Genomic DNA, 20,453 nt, shown 5'->3' with positions numbered 1-20,453 from the left:
GTCAGTTTTGAAATGTAATTCATTTAATACAGCTGCTTTCCACGGTCATATTAAGACATGTCAGACAATTTTGGTTAAAATTTTATATATGGATGCGTATATGTATTTTATGGTAAATGTATATTTAGCATGAATATGCACCAAATACGAAACTCAATGATAAATATTACACAAAGATAAATAAACCAGTTACATTGTTTGAAGTGAGATTCAATTCACTGATGACTTTCTTCATATTTGTTGTGAGATGACACACCACCATATTTGTTACACCTTTATTGAACATGATCAAATGGCCAGCGTTCACATATTCACAGCCACTGCCCATTTGAATTCAAATCAGGAAGCAATGTTCTGAATTGTTTCTTGTATCAGATACGCCAAAGACCACTGGGAATGTGTTGACAATTTGAGTGAGGTAACGTCTAGCAATCTACTTCCCAACAAACATTAAAAGAAGCAATGAGGGTGAAAATCATTGGTACAGTGGCAGTTAAGGCAAGTTTACAAGTATACATTCTCATTTGTCCTTCAGTGTGTACGCAACACTCATCAAAATCATCCAGTCCGAATTATTACAGTGAAAATAAATAGAAAACTGGTAAATTAATAGCCCTAAATCTGATTTATGGTTTTTAAAACAAAAGGTGTAAGATGAATTTTCTATAAGTCAACAGTATTCTAAATGGGTCAAAGTTTGTTTCATGTTAACGTTTACTGAAACCAGTACCAGAGTGGTTCTAATGTACTGTAATTCCAATTAAATAATCTAAAGGTTATTCTTAGTTTTTCTGTTGTTTTTTTAAAGATCCTACCAATTGTTTCAAAGGCTTGGTGGACAGGTTTGGGTTTCCGAGATCCCTGATGTTTTAAAATCTTAAACTGGAATGCAGGTTGATGAACCACAGGATAATATTCCAGTCATCTCCAGCAAATAGGCCAAATGACCGCAGGTGACTTAGTTTTCCGCACGCAGCCTGGTGATCCCAGGTTTGTAAAAAGGTGATGTCTCTAAAAGGATACTGTAGCTGTTTGCTTTATAGTTAACCAGCTTCCATTTACTCGGATAATCAGTCTGCCCCATTACTTATAGCCTCTGAAACTGCATCGACTGTATAAAAATGATGGTCAATGTGATATTTTTTTGTTAAAACCCCTTAATTGAAGATGAAAGTCTATACTGCAAGCACATCTTGTTTTCATTTCAACTCCACTGTGGTGGGTAATTAAGAAAAAATTAAAATGCACACCTGAACATCTGTTGGCATTTCTTAATTATAACTAAAATGTATTGACAATTACGTTTTTGGATGCTGTTTTTAAAAATTAGAATCAGAGCTCATAACTACCAAAGAAGATGGTGCCAAAAACAAACAAAACCTTTCATTTTACCTTTAGAATGTAATACATTGATTGTCATTTTAAGCTTGATTTCTATGAATTTGTTGTCATCCATTTGAGTAACTAAAACAGACCGGTAGCTGCAAAGGAAACTATCACTATGCAGACGATGAATGAACCAATGAAATGCTTTTAACTGAACAACATATGTGAGACGACGCAGTGACTGACCAAAGACAAAGTGAGGAGGGTACAGTATTTACGTGTAAACGAGTGTGACAAAAGAAAGATGATGAGCATCTGTGTTTTGCTACAAAAGGCTTCCTGGCCAGGACACCACAGTCAGCGTGACTTTATTCTTCTGCAGTTTGAGCATTGGAATGAGAGATGAGTTGTTCATTCCCACAGTCGTGGCACCATTTACTGCCACTATCTCATCACCGCACCTGAAATACACCACGGACTGTAAGAAAATGTGCACTAGAAAGATGACAAAAGATCTTACTGCAAAAGTCAAAGTGTGGCCGGCTTACTTGAGGCGTCCATCAAAGTGGGCAGGTGTGCCAGGCACAATTGTTTTGATGAAGAAAGGCTGCTGGCCGTGGCTTTCCTCATAACCTCCGACGATACTGAAACCCCAGCTTTCATTATTGGTCTTTTGCAGCACAATGTCACGGCACCAGTGCATGTGACTGAAATGACATGAGCAGAGGTGTTAAAAAGGAACTCCACAATACATTACATTTCATTCCATCCGATGTACAATTGCACTTACATGTATCACATTTTCCGGCGTATGAGTTAGACTGGAATATTAGTTGCATATGTCCAAAAATGTGTCATGAAGTAGGAAAGAAAAAAAAAAAAAAAAAAACTTACAGGTTGCACTGGTCTATAAATTGCATTTATTCATAATGCAAACACAATGTTAGCAAGCAGAAGCTAATGGGCTAATTAATGTTACTGCATGAGGCACAAATAATTCAAGCATAAACTGCTTATTGTGGCCACTGAGCAGACGATCATAGGTTCATAACTGCATTTTTTTCAATGTAATGAAGCATTTGTACACTTTTATAAAATATTTGTTTAATAAATAATAGCATTAGCTTAGTCTAGCTGACCTGCTGCTATTCTTGTTTTATTACACAGTGTAAACAATTGCCATACATAACCTATTACATAAACTGCATACTACAGTATAAAGGTTATGTAATTTCTCCCAGCTCTTTATGTAATTTACTGCCCCTTACCAAGAACCAAACCATTATATTTCTCATTTTGAGTTTATTAAAGGTCACATGAGAACCAGGCCTGGGACTCTCACAGTTAGTGTCCATCTTGTGAAAGGCCCCTAAAATGAGTCATACACTGTTTATACCATGTGGACTTCACAGTGGGTGTGGTTTAGTCTCACATTTCTAATGTTACTGGCTCTCACCAACAGGGGGAGGTCTCCCTGTGTCTGACACTTGCACATAGGATGGAAGTGAAACTTAACTCATATTTACACTTTCAAAAACTCCAAACAGATAACAAAGGCAAATACTTGATCACTAACGTAGAATAAGGAATTAGCACAGATATTATCTAACAGTTATATTCCCTCTTTTTATTTCTGAGTGTGATCTTTCAGTTTGAAAACATGATTTCTGCAATTTACTTATTCTGTAAGACACAGGACATCTCTCACTTTCAGATACTCTTCATTTTACAATGATTTGCATACAGTGGTTTGCATCCAGCTTAATGGTGAGTTATTGCCACCTTCTGCTTGGGAGTATTAATCACAATATCTATTTCAGTGTACTGGAATAGCATGTAGATGGTGTCAAACTAGTTTAAAAAGGCGACATGATCTGAAAAGTACAGTATGAATCTTTAATACAGGTTATTTTTACAACAATGCACACATTGTACATAAAACACATTAACGTATATTATTAATATAACTCAAAACTAAGTTGTACTGGAGATGAAAATCCAGTTAAGATAAACAGTTTCCTCTTTGAACATTACAAAAATCAGTTAAAGCCTGAGGAATGCAGCATTTCATTCACTGAATGTGTTGCTTATAAAATCAGCTTCAGTCTCAGATTCCAGACATGTGGAAAAAGTCAAAGGTTAAAAAGGATTAGTCTCAGAGGCATCATGATCCTCTGGCTCATTGTTCGTGAGAACCTCACCTCATATGACGCTTCTGTGAACAAAGTGCCCTGAGAGTCTTTTTATTCAGCAATGCATTTATAGTAAAAGAGTAAATGTGAATAGAGAAAAGTTTGAGTGATCAGAGATCAAGCTGATGTTACGTGAGAGTTTAGTAATCAATCAATCAATCAATTTTTTTATATAGCGCCAAATCACAACAAACAGTTTCCCCAAGGCGCTTTATATTGTAAGGCAAAGCCATACAATAATTATGTAAAACCCCAACGGTCAAAACGACCCCCTGTGAGCAAGCACTTGGCTACAGTGGGAAGGAAAAACTCCCTTTTAACAGGAAGAAACCTCCAGCAGAACCAGGCTCAGGGAGGGGCAGTCTTCTGCTGGGACTGGTTGGGGCTGAGGGAGAGAACCAGGAAAAAGACATGCTGTGGAGGGGAGCAGAGATCGATCACTAATGATTAAATGCAGAGTGGTGCATACAGAGCAAAAAGAGAAAGAAACAGTGCATCATGGGAACCCCCCAGCAGTCTACGTCTATAGCAGCATAACTAAGGGATGGTTCAGGGTCACCTGATCCACCCCTAACTATAAGCTTTAGCAAAAAGGAAAGTTTTAAGCCTAATCTTAAAAGTAGAGAGGGTGTCTGTCTCCCTGATCTGAACTGGGAGCTGGTTCCACAGGAGAGGAGCCTGAAAGCTGAAGGCTCTGCCTCCCATTCTACTCTTACAAACCCTAGGAACTACAAGTAAGCCTGCAGTCTGAGAGCGAAGCGCTCTATTGGGGTGACATGGTACTACGAGGTCCCTAAGATAAGATGGGACCTGATTATTCAAAACCTTATAAGTAAGAAGAAGAATTTTAAATTCTATTCTAGAATTAACAGGAAGCCAATGAAGAGAGGCCAATATGGGTGAGATATGCTCTCTCCTTCTAGTCCCCGTCAGTACTCTAGCTGCAGCATTTTGAATTAACTGAAGGCTTTTTAGGGAACTTTTAGGACAACCTGATAATAATGAATTACAATAGTCCAGCCTAGAGGAAATAATTGCATGAATTAGTTTTTCAGCATCACTCTGAGACAAGACCTTTCTGATTTTAGAGATATTGCGTAAATGCAAAAAAGCAGTCCTACATATTTGTTTAATATGCGCTTTGAATGACATATCCTGATCAAAAATGACTCCAAGATTTCTCACAGTATTACTAGAGGTCAGGGTAATGCCATCCAGAGTAAGGATCTGGTTAGACACCATGTTTCTAAGATTTGTGGGGCCAAGTACAATAACTTCAGTTTTATCTCAGTTTAAAAGCAGGAAATTAGAGGTCATCCATGTCTTTATGTCTGTAAGACAATCCTGCAGTTTAGCTAATTGGTGTGTGTCCTCTGGCTTCATGGATAGATAAAGCTGGGTATCATCTGCGTAACAATGAAAATTTAAGCAATGCTGTCTAATAATACTGCCTAAGGGAAGCATGTATAAAGTGAATAAAATTGGTCCTAGCACAGAACCTTGTGGAACTCCATAATTAACTTTAGTCTGTGAAGAAGATTCCCCATTTACATGAACAAATTGTAATCTATTAGACAAATATGATTCAAACCACTGCAGCGCAGTGCCTTTAATACCTATGGCATGCTCTAATCTCTGTAATAAAATTTTATGGTCAACAGTATCAAAAGCAGCACTGAGGTCTAACAGAACAAGCACAGAGATGAGTCCACTGTCTGAGGCCATAAGAAGATCATTTGTAACCTTCACTAATGCTGTTTCTGTACTATGATGAATTCTAAAACCTGACTGAAACTCTTCAAATAGACCATTCCTCTGCAGATGATCAGTTAGCTGTTTTACAACTACCCTTTCAAGAATTTTTGAGAGAAAAGGAAGGTTGGAGATTGGCCTATAATTAGCTAAGATAGCTGGGTCAAGTGATGGCTTTTTAAGTAATGGTTTAATTACTGCCACCTTAAAAGCCTGTGGTACATAGCCAACTAATAAAGATAGATTGATCATATTTAAGATCGAAGCATTAAATAATGGTAGGGCTTCCTTGAGCAGCCTGGTAGGAATGGGGTCTAATAAACATGTTGATGGTTTGGATGAAGTAACTAATGAAAATAACTCAGACAGAACAATCGGAGAGAAAGAGTCTAACCAAATACCGGCATCACTGAAAGCAGCCAAAGATAACGATATGTCTTTGGGATGGTTATGAGTAATTTTTTCTCTAATAGTTAAAATTTTGTTAGCAAAGAAAGTCATGAAGTCATTACTAGTTAAAGTTAATGGAATACTCAGCTCAATAGAGCTCTGACTCTTTGTCAGCCTGGCTACAGTGCTGAAAAGAAACCTGGGGTTGTTCTTATTTTCTTCAATTAGTGATGAGTAGAAAGATGTCCTAGCTTTACGGAGGGCTTTTTTTATAGAGCAACAGACTCTTTTTCCAGGCTAAGTGAAGATCTTCTAAATTAGTGAGACGCCATTTCCTCTCCAACTTACGGGTTATCTGCTTTAAGCTACGAGTTTGTGAGTTATACCACGGAGTCAGACACTTCTGATTTAAAGCTCTCTTTTTCAGAGGAGCTACAGCATCCAAAGTTGTCTTCAATGAGGATGTAAAACTATTGACGAGATACTCTATCTCCCTTACAGAGTTTAGGTAGCTACTCTGCACTGTGTTGGTATATGGCATTAGAGAACATAAGGAAGGAATCATATCCTTAAACCTAGTTACAGCGCTTTCTGAAAGACTTCTAGTGTAATGAAACTTATTCCCCACTGCTGGGTAGTCCATCAGAGTAAATGTAAATGTTATTAAGAAATGATCAGACAGAAGGGAGTTTTCAGGGAATACTGTTAAGTCTTCTATTTCCATACCATAAGTCAGAACAAGATCTAAGATATGATTAAAGTGGTGGGTGGACTCATTTACTTTTTGAGCAAAGCCAATAGAGTCTAATAATAGATTAAATGCAGTGTTGAGGCTGTCATTCTCAGCATCTGTGTGGATGTTAAAATCGCCCACTATAATTATCTTATCTGAGCTAAGCACTAAGTCAGACAAAAGGTCTGAAAATTCACAGAGAAACTCACAGTAACGACCAGGTGGACGATAGATAATAACAAATAAAACTGGTTTTTGGGACTTCCAATTTGGATGGACAAGACTAAGAGACAAGCTTTCAAATGAATTAAAGCTCTGTCTGGGTTTTTGATTAATTAATAAGCTGGAATGGAAGATTGCTGCTAATCCTCCGCCCCGGCCCGTGCTACGAGCATTCTGACAGTTAGTGTGACTCGGGGGTGTTGACTCATTTAAACTAACATATTCATCCTGCTGTAACCAGGTTTCTGTTAGGCAGAATAAATCAATATGTTGATCAATTATTATATCATTTACCAACAGGGACTTAGAAGAGAGAGACCTAATGTTTAATAGACCACATTTAACTGTTTTAGTCTGTGGTGCAGTTGAAGGTGCTATATTATTTTTTCTTTTTGAATTTTTATGCTTAAATAGATTTTTGCTGGTTATTGGTGGTCTGGGAGCAGGCACCGTCTCTACGGGGATGGGGTAATGAGGGGATGGCAGGGGGAGAGAAGCTGCAGAGAGGTGTGTAAGACTACAACTCTGCTTCCTGGTCCCAACCCTGGATAGTCACGGTTTGGAGGATTTAAGAAAATTGGCCAGATTTCTAGAAATGAGAGCTGCTCCATCCAAAGTGGGATGGATGCCGTCTCTCCTAACAAGACCAGGTTTTCCCCAGAAGCTTTGCCAATTATCTATGAAGCCCACCTCATTTTTTGGACACCACTCAGACAGCCAGCAATTCAAGGAGAACATGCGGCTAAACATGTCACTCCCGGTCCGATTGGGGAGGGGCCCAGAGAAAACTACAGAGTCCGACATTGTTTTTGCAAAGTTACACACCGATTTAATGTTAATTTTAGTGACCTCCGATTGGCGTAACCGGGTGTCATTACTGCCGACGTGAATTACAATCTTACCAAATTTACGCTTAGCCTTAGCCAGCAGTTTCAAATTTCCTTCAATGTCGCCTGCTCTGGCCCCCGGAAGACAATTGACTATGGTTGCTGGTGTCGCTAACTTCACATTTCTCAAAACAGAGTCGCCAATAACCAGAGTTTGATCCTCGGCGGGTGTGTCGTCGAGTGGGGAAAAACGGTTAGAGATGTGAACGGGTTGGCGGTGTACACGGGGCTTCTGTTTAGGGCTACGCTTCCTCCTCACAGTCACCCAGTCGGCCTGCTTTCCCGGCTGCTCGGGATCTGCCAAGGGGGAGCTAACGGCGGCTAAGCTACCTTGGTCCGCACCGACTACAGGGGCCTGGCTAGCTGTAGAATTTTCCACGGTGCGGAGCTGAGTCTCCAATTCGCCCAGCCTGGCCTCCAAAGCTACGAATAAGCTACACTTATTACAAGTACCGTTACTGCTAAAGGAGGCCGAGGAATAACTAAACATTTCACACCCAGAGCAGAAAAGTGCGGGAGAGACAGGAGAAGCCGCCATGCTAAATCGGCTAAGAGCTAGTAGCTACGCTAACCTAGCGGATTCCTAAAAACACGCAAAGTGAATAATGTGTAAATAATTTAGAGGTGATTCAGCAGAAGGAGTGCTTTAGTTAAGGCACGTAAAGATTACACTGGGAAACAAATCGTAATCTAGATAACTAGATCAATCTAACTGCGCAGATTAAACAGCTAACAGATACAGAAAAACACCGCTGTGCTCCGGAACAGGAAGTGATACAATACCGCAGTGAGAGCCAACCACCAGTAGAGGCAATCTACTGGTGGTAGATAATGAAGATGGTTCTACCTTGGTAGGCCCAGCCAGCGAGTCCACAGTGGGGTCCAGTTGAGCGAGTCTTCTCGTGAGTCATCCATAGCATCCTGTTCGTCCTTCGTGGCAGCCTCGATGTCCTCCTCGGAGTCCTCAGAGATGGTCTGGATGACCCAAAGCACCACCTGGGATTGAGCTGTCTGTGCCTTCAGCACAGAAACCGCTTCATTGTATGAGAGCTGGGTCAGATCAACACCGTTGATGCTCAGCAGAATGTCACCTGGGGGAACACCGACAATTTATCTGGACTTCAGCAGTACAACAGAAACACCTGTGATGAGAAACAACCAATCAGGGGTTTTGGCTACTTTTTACAAATGGACTAATGATGAATAAAGAGAAATATGCACACTTGGACATCATAGAATAGCTAAATGATAATAAAAAAGAAGTTCTTTTAGCAGCATGGTAGATCAGTGGTTAGACTGTTGTCTCACACCAAGAAGGTAATGGGATCAATTCCCACCTGTGACCTCTCTGTGTGGAGTTTGAATGTTCTCCCAGTGTTTGCATGGGTTCCCTCTGGGTGCTCCGGCTTCCTCCCACATCCAAAGACAAGCAGGTTAGGGGGACCGAAAACTTTAAATTGTCCGTAGGTGTGCGTGAATGTGTGTTTGTCTGTATGTTGCCCTGCAACAGACTGGCGTCCTATCCAAGGTGTACCCTCGCCTCATGCCCTATGACTGCTGAGATAGGCTCCAGCCCTCCCCCCAATGACCCTTACTTGGAGTAAATCATTGAAGATGACCCGGGGTCACCACATCAGATATGGATCCACATGTTGATTTGGGACACGTTTTCAATGGATGCCTTTTCTGATGCAACTCTACATTACATGAAGAATGCGCACTAACTGCTTGGCCACTTGAGAATGTGACCAAATCATTGAAGACATTTATATATCTTTCATATAAATGAAGAAATCAATTAACAATGACATACACAGGTATTCTGTTTCGGTGCAGATTGTAAGAATATATATAAGGATTAAACAACGAGAAGCCGTGCATTATACATTTTGAATGCACGACACGGAGTCTAAAACACCACAACGCGAAGCGGAGTGGTGTTACTCCGCAAAGTGTATTCAAACCGTATAATGCACGGCTTCGAGTTGTTTAATCCGCTTATACCATGGTCCCACACAGTGAGCTAACACACAAATATTTATTTAAGTTAACAGAACCTGATAAAAATGTGTAAGTATTTGGGACTATTTCATGCCAGTCTCAAGATATTTTCATCCTTGGCAACCGTTCTCTTCTTCTTTCCCGTCTTCAATCTTGTCCAGTTCGTCCAATGTTAAATCTTTACGCCGTTGTTTTTGCTGGTCTTCACATTTGCTCTCCTCCTCTTCCCATTGCTCAAATGTTTTATTTTGGCCAAAATATTAAAATTCACTTGGAAATCCATGTTTTATCGCATTTCTGTCATTCACCTGTCAAAACACAGCTGATCTGCTCCAACTGATTTGCGCTTTGCTGTGGTGACGACCAGAGCGGAGTGATATTACAGTGACTTAACTCGCCGAACTACGTGTGCGTATACACGAAAATAACGCACGCCAGTTAGACATGGAATTCTCACTGACCATGGTGTGTGATTACAAGGAAAAAGACGGAACGACTGGAGCAGCGCCGCATCAAATTTAGCCAGAAACTGGGTGACAACCAGGTGGAAACCATTCGGGAGGAGCTCGGAGTTGAGCCGCTGCTCCTCCACATCGAAAGGAGTCAGTTGAGGTGGCTCGGGCATCTTTTCTGGATGCCCCCTGGACGCCTCGCTGGAGAGGTGTTCCGGGCACGTCCCATTGGGAGGAGGCCCCGGGGAAGGCCCAGGACACGCTGGAGGGACTACATCTCTCGGCTGACATGGGAACGCCTTGGGGTTCCCCTGGAGGAGGTGTGTGTGGATCGGGAGGTCTGGGCGGCTTTGCTTGAGCTGCTGCCCCCGCGACCCGACTCCGGATAAAGCGGAAGAAAATGGATGGATGTGTGTGTATATATATATATATATGTGTGTGTGTGTGTATATTAATGAATGAATTTATTCAGCACGCACACACACACACACACACACACACACACACACACACACACACACACACACACACACACACACACACACACACACACACACACACACACACACACACACAGTCCAAAACAACAACAAACAAAACTTAAAATGAAAAAGAAGATGGACTGACACTGAAAAAGAAAATGGATTGACAATGCATCCGTGTCCCCGAAAGGGTATAGGCAGAAGCAAAGCTTTTTAACGCCTACCCCTTTAACCAAAAATAACATCATCTAGTCGTCAGAAAGGAGTGCAAAGAAAAAAAAAGAAAAAAAAAAAAACTATTCCCACTCCCATTTTCAACCACTTCAATCTCTTCAACTTAAAGGACACAATCCGAGTGTTACCGAACAAATTTTCAATTACAATTTGGCTACACACAAAACTCATCCTTCTTCATCAGATACATATCTTGAAAACATAATTTCTTTATATTGATTTTTAAACTGATTGATATTTGGACATCATTTGAGTTCATCCGTCAGGTTATTCCATATTCTAGGGCCACACATGGAGACACAGAAGCCTTTCCTGGTCGCCCGAGCGCCAGCAATTTTAAAATGATACAAGCCCCATAAATTATATTTTCCCTCTCTCTCAGTAAAATATTCTTGAATTCTAAATGGCACTTGTTTATTTTTCACTTTGTACTTTAATTTAACAGTCTTGAACAAAATCATATCATGAAGTTTTAATATTTGAAATTTAATGAACAATGGGTTGGTGTGGTCTCGATAACCTGCATTATGAATTTTTCTTAATGCTCTTTTTTGACAAATGAATAATGGTTGCAATGTAGTTTTATAATTGTTGCCCCAAACCTCAGCACAGTAAGTCACCTGGGTGCAACCAATGAACAATATAAAGTATGTAGTGCTCTGCCATCAAGAACATGCTTTGCTTTATTTAATACTGCAATACTCTTTGATACCTTCATTTGAATATGCTGAATATGAGCTTTCCAATTAATTTCTTCATCAATAATGACACCTAAAAACTTATTCTCTTTGACAAGTTCTATGTTTACCCCATGTATATTTAACTGAATTTGTATGTCTTTTTTATAATTTCCAAATAACATTAATTTAGTTTTAGACAAATTTAATGATAATTTGTTAATATCAAACTATCTCTTTAACTTTCTCCTGAGCAAAACAGGTTTGTGTCATCTGCAAAGAGAACAGCTTTAACCAAATCTGAAACTTTACATAAATCATTAATGCATAAAATAAAAAAATTTTGGGCCCAACACAGAACCCTGTGGAAGCCCACAAATGATGTCCAGACATGAAGAACAGTAGTCCCCGAGTTTAACAAACTGCTTCTGGTTTTGTAAGTATCTTTTAATCCAACTCAGAGCAACCCCTCTGATCCTATACAGTTCCAAGTTTTGAAATAATATATTGTGATCAATTGTGTCAAAAGCCTTTCTTAGGTCAATAAATAAATAAATGTGCTGCTATTACCCTTTGGTCCACATGTTTATTGTTCTCTTCTATGGAATCGAGTAGTGCCAGTGTAGTGGACCTTTTCGCTCTAAAACCATATTGACTTTCATCAAGCAAGTTGTGTCGTTCTACAAATTTATCCAGTCTGCTGTTATAAAGTTTTTCCAGTATCTTTGAAAATTGTGACAATAGAGACACAGGCTTGTAGTTAGTAAATAGATGCTTTCTACGAGATTTGAATAAAGGTGTCACTTTTGCCACTTTCATACTGTTAGGAACAATTCCAGTTTGAAATGATTTATTAAAAATATATGATAATGGTTTTGCGATTTCAGTAATTATTTGCTTTACTAAGGACATATGTACCTCATTATGATCCTTTGACTTTTTACTCTTACATATACTAACTATGTTAATAATTTCCCTTTCATCTACTGGGCTGAGAAACATTGTGTGCGGATTTCTGGCGATTAACTGCTGATTTTCCCATGGGCTACGTGGGATTTCAGCTGCCAGATCTGGCCCAACATTAGCAAAAGATTTATTGAAACTATTCACTACTTGGCTCATGTTATATTCATCTTTGTTGTTATAAGTAAAGTATGTTAAGTAGTTATTTGATTTGGGTTTATTTGCTATAATACTATTCAGTATTTTACATGTTTCCTTTGTTTTTATTATTGTTTAGTATTTTTCCAAAGCATGATTTTTTACAGTTCTGCATAATAGTTGTTAGTTTATTTTTATAGTCCTCATATTTAATCTCTGCCTGTCTTGATTTACTTTTAATGAATTCTCTGTATAGCATATTTTTCTTCTTACAAGCCTTTTGAAGACCTTTTGTTATCCATGGGTTAGCTTTATATTTATTATTTTTATTATACTGTAAAATTGGACAATTTTTGTTGTATATACTGAAAAATGTTTTCAAATTTGGAATATGCTAAATTCGCATCTTACTTCTTGTAAACAGGATTCCAATCCTGTAAAAGTAAATCATTTTTTAAGGCAGTGATAGCTTCTTCAGATTGCAAGCGCTGACAATATTGTGCTTTCACAGTACATTTTTTTTTATTGAACTTCAGATCAGTTACTATAAAAATTGGTAAATGGTCACTAATATCATTAATTAATAAGCCACTTAATGTTTTGGTATCGATATCATTTGTAAGTATATTATCAATCAGAGTAGCTGAATGTGAAGTTATTCTTGAAGGCCGAGTAATTTCTGGATATAGATTTAGACTGTACATGAAATTCTCAGTTACTTTATGCTGATGCGGGTTTAAGAGATCAATGTTTATATCTCCAGAGACAAATACTCTCTTATTACACATCTGTGAAAACAACTTCTCTGTCCAATTTTCAAACTCTTCAATTTTGGAGCCTGGAGCTCTATATATGCAGCTAATAATGATATTTTTACCTTTTTCCATACCTATTTCGATTGTGATGGATTCCAAAAGATTTTCCACAGCCATAGTCATCTGCTCTTTAATTTTGTAGTTAAACCTTTTGTCAACATACAAAGCCACTCCTCTATTTCATCTATTCAGATGATTGAATTCATAACCCTCAACTCATAGTTTGTATCATCACCCTCTGTAAGCCATGTTTCCGTTACGGCAATTATACTGAATGGTTGACAAAATTGTTTGAAATAGTCTTTGATACTCCCAAAATTTTGGACAGACTCTTGCTGTTAAAGTGGATTATTGACAATTTGCCATCACAAGTAATGAAGTTATTGTATTGTTCCTCTGTATAATACTGACAGTTACTATCTATGAAGGAATAGAAATGATTGTCCGGATCTATCTCGTATTCCGGATCCTGTATATGATGCTCAGTATATTTAAAAGGTTGTAATTCCAGATTCTGATAACCATGTATCATCTCAGTTATACTATTACTGTTCAGAAGCACTGATAAATGGTCTGTATGTTTGTCAGTCATTATAAAAGTTGGTTGTGTTCACTTACCATGTTTTATTCATATTTTGCCAATTCCTCCATGCTTCTGATCAGCAACACTTTGGCTTCTTCTGGGGACCCATTCAATTTGATGAATACTATTACAATATATTACAGTTTGTAATCCATGTGTTTTTAATTTTTTGTTGTTTTCTCAAGTATCTTGCCTTCTTTGCTGTATCTGCGTTATGTTTAGTGAGATGCTCATTTAAGTAAACATTTAAGTTTATATCCTAGTTTGAGCAGAGTAGTTTTGTCTTTCCTGTTGATGAACCTCATGATGACTGTAGGTTTGTCTGCTGAATTCTTCCTGGGTAACGGGTGACATGCTTCAATAGTGTTTATATCCAGATCGATCCCCCTAGTTTACAGAAAAGCAGCAACTTGTTGCTCCGTGGCGCGTTCATCTTGCTCATCGGGTTCCCTGCTGTTACCAGAGGCAGCTGCCCGAGCATACAATCTGGGTCTGATGTCTGATGATCAATTTGATGAATACTTTACAGTTTGTAGTCCCTGTGTTTTTAATTTTTGTTGTTTTCTCAAGTATCTTGCCTTCTTTGCTGTATCTGCATTATGTTTAATGAGATGCTCATTTAACATTTAAGTTTATATCCTAGTTTGAGCAGAGTAGTTTTGTCTTTCCTGTTGATAAACCTCATGATGACTGCAGGTTTGTCTGCTGAATTCTTCCTGGGTAACGGGTGACATGCTTCAATAGTGTTTATATCCAGATCGATCCCCCTAGTTTGCAGAAAAGCAGCAACCTGTTGCTCCGTGGAGCGTTCATCTTGCTCATCGGGCTCCCTGCTGTTACCAGAGGCTGCTGCCCTTACATACGATCTGGGTCTGATGTAAAGCCCAGATACTACAACACTGTTCATTCACGTGTACTACTCCATATCAGTCACCCTCTTTTCCAAAGACGCGATACGTTTGTCCTTCTCCTCGATAAGGCCTCTCAGGTCCTTAACTTCCTTTACTAGTGCCAGTATCTCCTTCTGCTGAGTTTTTAACGGCACCAACCTCCTCCGTGAGAATATCCAGAACCTTCTTAATATCCTCCAAATCTTCCGTCACGGGTGCTTTCTTTGGCCCCATTCTAAATGTCTTATTTAACAGCTGCTTGTTGTGCAACAGCTGTTAGCGTTTAGCTGTTAGCCAAAAGCCAGGGTGGCTTAGCCTAGCCTGTGACGTCCCGGCTTCCCTGCGGGGCCGGCAGGCCGACTGCTGATGTTAATAGGGGCCTCAAACGAGCTGTGATGAGCCGCGGGCCCGGCTGGTGTCTCCGGCGGCCGAGGGCTGGTGACGGATATATGAGGAAATACTGTCAAGTGACCGTGACGGATTTATTAGCAAACTAGTTTTTAAAGCAACACAAAAATAAAACATAAAATAAGGAGCTGCAACGATAGTGAGTGGATAAGAACTGTGCAGTTTGTTCATGTGTGGTTGTTTGTCATGGTATGTTGTATGGTTGTGGCCCCGTCTCCTCTGTGTCTCACATCACAGTTACTGTCTTCACCACTTGTCTCTCATTCTTGTCTGTCTTTGTGTTGTTTTGGTGGTCGGCCCTTCCTGATAGAAGTTGTCAGTTGGCTTTGAGTAGGATGTTGTAGGCTGATCGGGGTCACACACACACCACATTCACTTAAGCACTACATACCTTCTGTCTTACAAGAATAAATTGCATATATGGGTATTAATGTTCATAAATGGTTCTGTCAGTGTGGCATTTACCATTACTATATATGCAGACAGGGGAAAAAAAGAAGAGAGAAAAAAAAACCAACATAAAATAAGGAGCTGCAACAATAGTGAGTGGATAAGAACTGTGCAGAGAGAAATGACCTTTGAACACATTGACAAGTGACCTCCAGCAACACAAAGGCTTCAATTACCCACAGTTTACGGTATAAATCCCACAGTTTATGGTATAAATCAAACTCCTCACAACACCTGCATTATGTATTATTTGCAAGACATGAACAAAAACAAAGACTTCAGTCCAGGACACTGATCATCTTCTCCAATATTCTGTTGATTTGTTATATATTCAGAGCATGTTGTCCTGAACAAATGTAGGAAAAGTACACAGATGAGCTGAGAGCTCTTCAGCAGGAATCATGCTTTAATGGTCTGAAATGAGTGGTGTATCGTCTCATAGAAACCATCTTTAACCAAGTCACAACATGCACAGAAGCCCGACAACAGCCAGTGTTTCATTTTGCTCAAAAATCAGCATTAATTAATCATAGGTCTTGTGATTTCAAAACCCACACGCCAACAAAACATGATTTTGATTCCAGAATGCTTACTCATTCAGCTCCAAAAGCAGCCATCAAATTTTCAAATCATGGGGTTGGGCAGCATGACTAAGCAACCATCGTTCCTGCTGCCACGTGCGAATGAGCAGGCTGAAATGTTGAGCCCAGCCAGAACATAATGCGTCTCTGAGTGCAACCAAGCGGAAAGAGCCGTGTTCCTGTTCACACCTCACATAATATGTCACAACACCGAGCTATAAACACCATCTTATAAACAGGCCTGTGTGGTAAAAACAATGTGAATAAAGTTTACATTTTAGACTTTAAATTACTGGAACCAAATGAACACAACCCCTGATATCTAGCCAATAGAAATTTCTTGAAACTAAAACACTCCTGTAACTTTATCCACCAAGCAAGTCATAGCATGCAACATTACAGTGATACTAAGCAAAGACTATCTGGTGTGTGGTGTGTGTGTGTATACACACAGAACACCAGATGCTCCTTTTGTACCTCTTTTGATGGTCCCATCTCGGTGCAGACAGCCTACAGGCTGGACACTTGTGATGTAGACAGGCAGCCGACTGCGACAGTCCCTCCCCCCTGCAATGGTAATACCCAGGGAAAGACGAGGCTCCTTCTTCAGGTTCACAGTCTTTTCCTGGCTAGAAAATCCCCCAGGAGGATCCTAAATGAAGAATAGGTGATTTAATATTGGCAATCTGAGACAGGATGGTCAAGTTCACAGAAAAGATTTTTACTTAGTGATAGATACGCCGTGTTAATCAAATAATCTATAAATTATCCAGCCATTATCAAATTTTGTTTGGCGTAACCTCTATGACGTTATGTGCTGCTGACTCTCCAGGATCTTTCGACGTCATTAAGTCCACTTACAGAACCACTCGTGGAAACAAATGTGAAACATCTGAGATGCAGCTGACAGGTAAGGTTATAGGGGTCACGTGCGAAGCCCAACACCGACATGTCGTAGTGGAAAAGACGTGTGGAAAGTGTCAGCTTGAACCGACCTACTCGGTGCTCCGTAGAGTCTGTAAAGCATCAGAAGGGAAGCTAAGGGGAGGTGGCAGGGTGGGGGTGCTCTTCCTCTCCCAGCAGGGAGCTCATCCCCCCCAGTAAGACAAAAAGGCTCTACTCTCCAGGCATAAGCTAACTGTTACCAGCTTTGATCCTCTGCCACACAGAGAAACAGCCCAAAAAACTAAAGACAGTGCCCTCTTTAGCAGCAGAGTGAGCAGCACCCCAAGCCTTTTGATCAGGACGGAGGGAGGCCTGAGAAAAGTGCTTTCATCTCTGCTCACCGACGCAGGTGTCTGCTCCAAGAGATTCTCACTCTCAGCTCGGGAATTACTTTCCTTTATACCAAGCGTGAGTGAAAGCACAATCACATCAGTTACATTGTTTAAACAGAAACATACATTTGTATGATTAGTTAAATTTTAGTGGTGATCTAGATCTCCTTCAATATCACCTTTTATCGCTTGGCAGGAATTCCTTTTATCTCTTTTGATCTTGCCTTGTGATGCCACAAAGCTTGAAAGGTATCCCGCAACAAATGCAATTCTTTGACTGAATTAACTTTTTACATTCAGGTAGTAAATACTAGGCTCAAGTAGTTGGACAATGACTTTTTTTTTGTAATTTAGCCTCTGTACACCTCCATGATAGAGCTAAAATGAAATGACCAAGATGTGTCCGTTGTTTAGAGTTTCAGTTTTAATTCTACATGTTGAACAAAAATGTCACATTAACTAGTTAGGAATTACAGGCATTTTTATTGAGAATCACTCCAATTTCAGAGTCTACAAATAATTGGAAAAAACTAAATTACAAGTGCATCAGAAAAAAATGAGAATATCGTGAAAAACAACAATTTTTTGTCAGTCACTTTTTATATACTCTATCATCATTCTAGGTTCATTACATAAATATAAACCAAAATGTATCAAGCTTTTTTTTTTTTAATAATTACAGCAGCTACAAAAAAACAGAAAGGTCAGTCCAAAAAAGTGTCCAAAACAGTATGCCAAGTCTGACTGAATCAAGCAGTGATAATGTAAGGACACCTGTGAGGGTCTTCTGTGAATATGACAGCAGATTGAGGGGATAGAAAAGGATTTTAATAAAAGAAAACAGATCAAATCTAGGCTCAAGTCTGCCACATGTTTTCTTGTAAACTGTAGCTGAAATGCCAGACAAATGTTGGAGGCAGAATTTCTGTCATCACAGCCTCAGAAGCCTATAAGTCCTTCAGTGTTTGCATGTCTGTCTTGGTGGATTCCCTCATTAGTCTAAAGAAAACTGTCTGCAAACACAATAATTTGTAGGAACAATAATCATTGTATTTAGTTTGTCTAATGGCATCTAAAAATGGGTGGATTGTTTATTAAAATAGCTGTAACTTCTTAACAGTTAATACAAAAGTGAAAGTGAACACTAAGAACATCTTGATGGTTTTTTTCCCCCAACTCCATTGTGGTGGTGTACACAAACAAAATTACAACAAAAAGAACCTCACTGCATTTATTTTCATTTTCAGAAGAGTGAATGTGGTTGAAATCTGGGAAACGACATGATGTTGATGTTGCACGATACCTTCATGTAGGTGGGCTGCCGTCTAAAGTACTGTGGCTCAGGTGCCCTCCTTGCAGTTCTGCTGTGTGAGCTGTCTCTGCTGCTTCCTCCTTCCTCCTGGTTCTCTGCTGGCCTCATCACCACAAAGTTTACTCGCACTTCACTGCCCTAAATACACAAATACACACAAGTTGCATAACACACAGACATCTGATTCTGTGTTTCAGCTGCTGGACTTCATGTATCCATGTTACAGCCAAGCAACAACCGAGCTGCTGAGAATTTCCCAAACCATATCAGACTAAGAGTTGCTGAATTACATTCATTTCACAAAAAGAAAAAGAATTAAAGCATGTTTGAGGTAAGAAATCCACAGTCAGTAAATCCCTTTAACTGTCCGATTGATTCAGTGCAAAATAGCTGTGAAACCACCCAGCCAGCCATGAAATGCTATATGGTTATTAATGGTCCCCAGAAGATGCAAATTAAACTTAGCACACTGCCAGTGGCAGAGCGAGTATATTATGGCTCCTACAGTCAGGTCCATAAGTATTTGGACTTACAAATTTTGTCATTTTCCCCACTGTACACCACAACAATGGAGTTTAAATCAAGCATCTAATATTGCTTATAGTGTAGACTGCTAGGTTTAATACAAAGTGTTCAATAAAGATACTGCTTTAACAGTTAAAAATCTGCAGCCATTTTAATACACCGTCCTTCCATTTTCAGTGCCCATAAGTAATTGGACATACTAAACATGAGGATTACTGTTAATGCAAATGATCACTTTTACAGGCAGTTTTCTTTACATCATGTTGCAAGTCACTGATTTAGGGCTATCACTGACATCAAATTTTTTTATGTTGATATATCACAATATTTGCGATGTGTCCGCTATAATCTAGTAACGTACTTTGGGGACATTCTCAATGTTATTCTGTTTATTGTTCTTTCCTGTCATAATACACAACATGTGACTATCATTATTATTGTTATTACTACTTCAACTGTCCAGTGAGATTTTAACACTTGCAATTTGCGACTGGTATCATAGGTGGCAGCACTGCACCTTTATGTACATTACTGCTGAACATTTAATGGAAAAGAAGATGACTAAACATTAATAAATAAGTCATAACAGGATTTATCTTAATGTCTTTTATGTTGTCAAATTCTGTGTTGAAGCAGTTCAGCTGGACTTTTATTTTTTATAAATCCTAGACACCTGTCACTAGCAGTTATTTGTAGCTTATAGTATTGAGATAAAGCTGGGGCTGGGCTCTGTGTGTGGCTTCTTTGACTAAGAACGGGGACACTGCATGAAATGCAATGCCAATACTGCAACAGAGACACCAGCTCCATGATTAGCCACATCAGCAGGAGCCCATCAGAAGATGACCAAAAATATATAAAAGTCACTGGTGTCCCTTTGAATAAAAAGCTCAAAGTCGGCAAGAAAATCTTATTTAATTTCAACTCCATTGTGGTGGTGTACAGAGGCAACATAACAAAAACTGTATCGCTGTCCAAATACATATGAACCTGACTGTTCATCATGTTTCTAAATACATGACATCCTTTCCTGTAGCTCTACCTTCTCATTTGCATCTGTCCAAGTTTGTGGTTTATGAACTGGAACTTTGGGGGGGAATCTGCTTATGTGAATCCGAGTGGACTGTTTATGCATTTTATCTTGTTTATTTTTCCAGTTTATG

At 39.3% G+C, this 20,453-nt stretch overlaps 1 protein-coding gene across 2 annotated transcripts in view; it reads right to left on the bottom strand.

The window, feature by feature from the left end:
- Positions 1 to 241: 241 nt before the first annotated feature.
- Positions 242 to 20,453, bottom strand: part of lnx2b (ligand of numb-protein X 2b) — a 54,313-nt gene continuing 34,101 nt past the window's right edge. For both annotated transcript variants that reach the window (XM_034181614.1, XM_034181615.1), the window contains exons 6-10: positions 18,757 to 18,903; positions 16,654 to 16,828; positions 8,350 to 8,593; positions 1,875 to 2,033; positions 242 to 1,787 (exon numbers count right to left, since the gene is read on the bottom strand). In XM_034181614.1, the coding sequence (XP_034037505.1) occupies positions 1,652 to 1,787; positions 1,875 to 2,033; positions 8,350 to 8,593; positions 16,654 to 16,828; positions 18,757 to 18,903 (861 nt within the window). In that variant the 3' untranslated portion in view covers positions 242 to 1,651. The remainder of the gene's footprint in view (positions 1,788 to 1,874; positions 2,034 to 8,349; positions 8,594 to 16,653; positions 16,829 to 18,756; positions 18,904 to 20,453) is intronic.

Source organism: Thalassophryne amazonica, chromosome 11, assembly GCF_902500255.1.
Source record: "Thalassophryne amazonica chromosome 11, fThaAma1.1, whole genome shotgun sequence".
Classification (NCBI taxonomy): Eukaryota; Metazoa; Chordata; class Actinopteri; order Batrachoidiformes; family Batrachoididae; genus Thalassophryne; species Thalassophryne amazonica.
The sequence above is the reverse complement of the archived record's forward strand: the minus strand, read 5'-3'. Positions and strand labels throughout refer to the sequence as shown.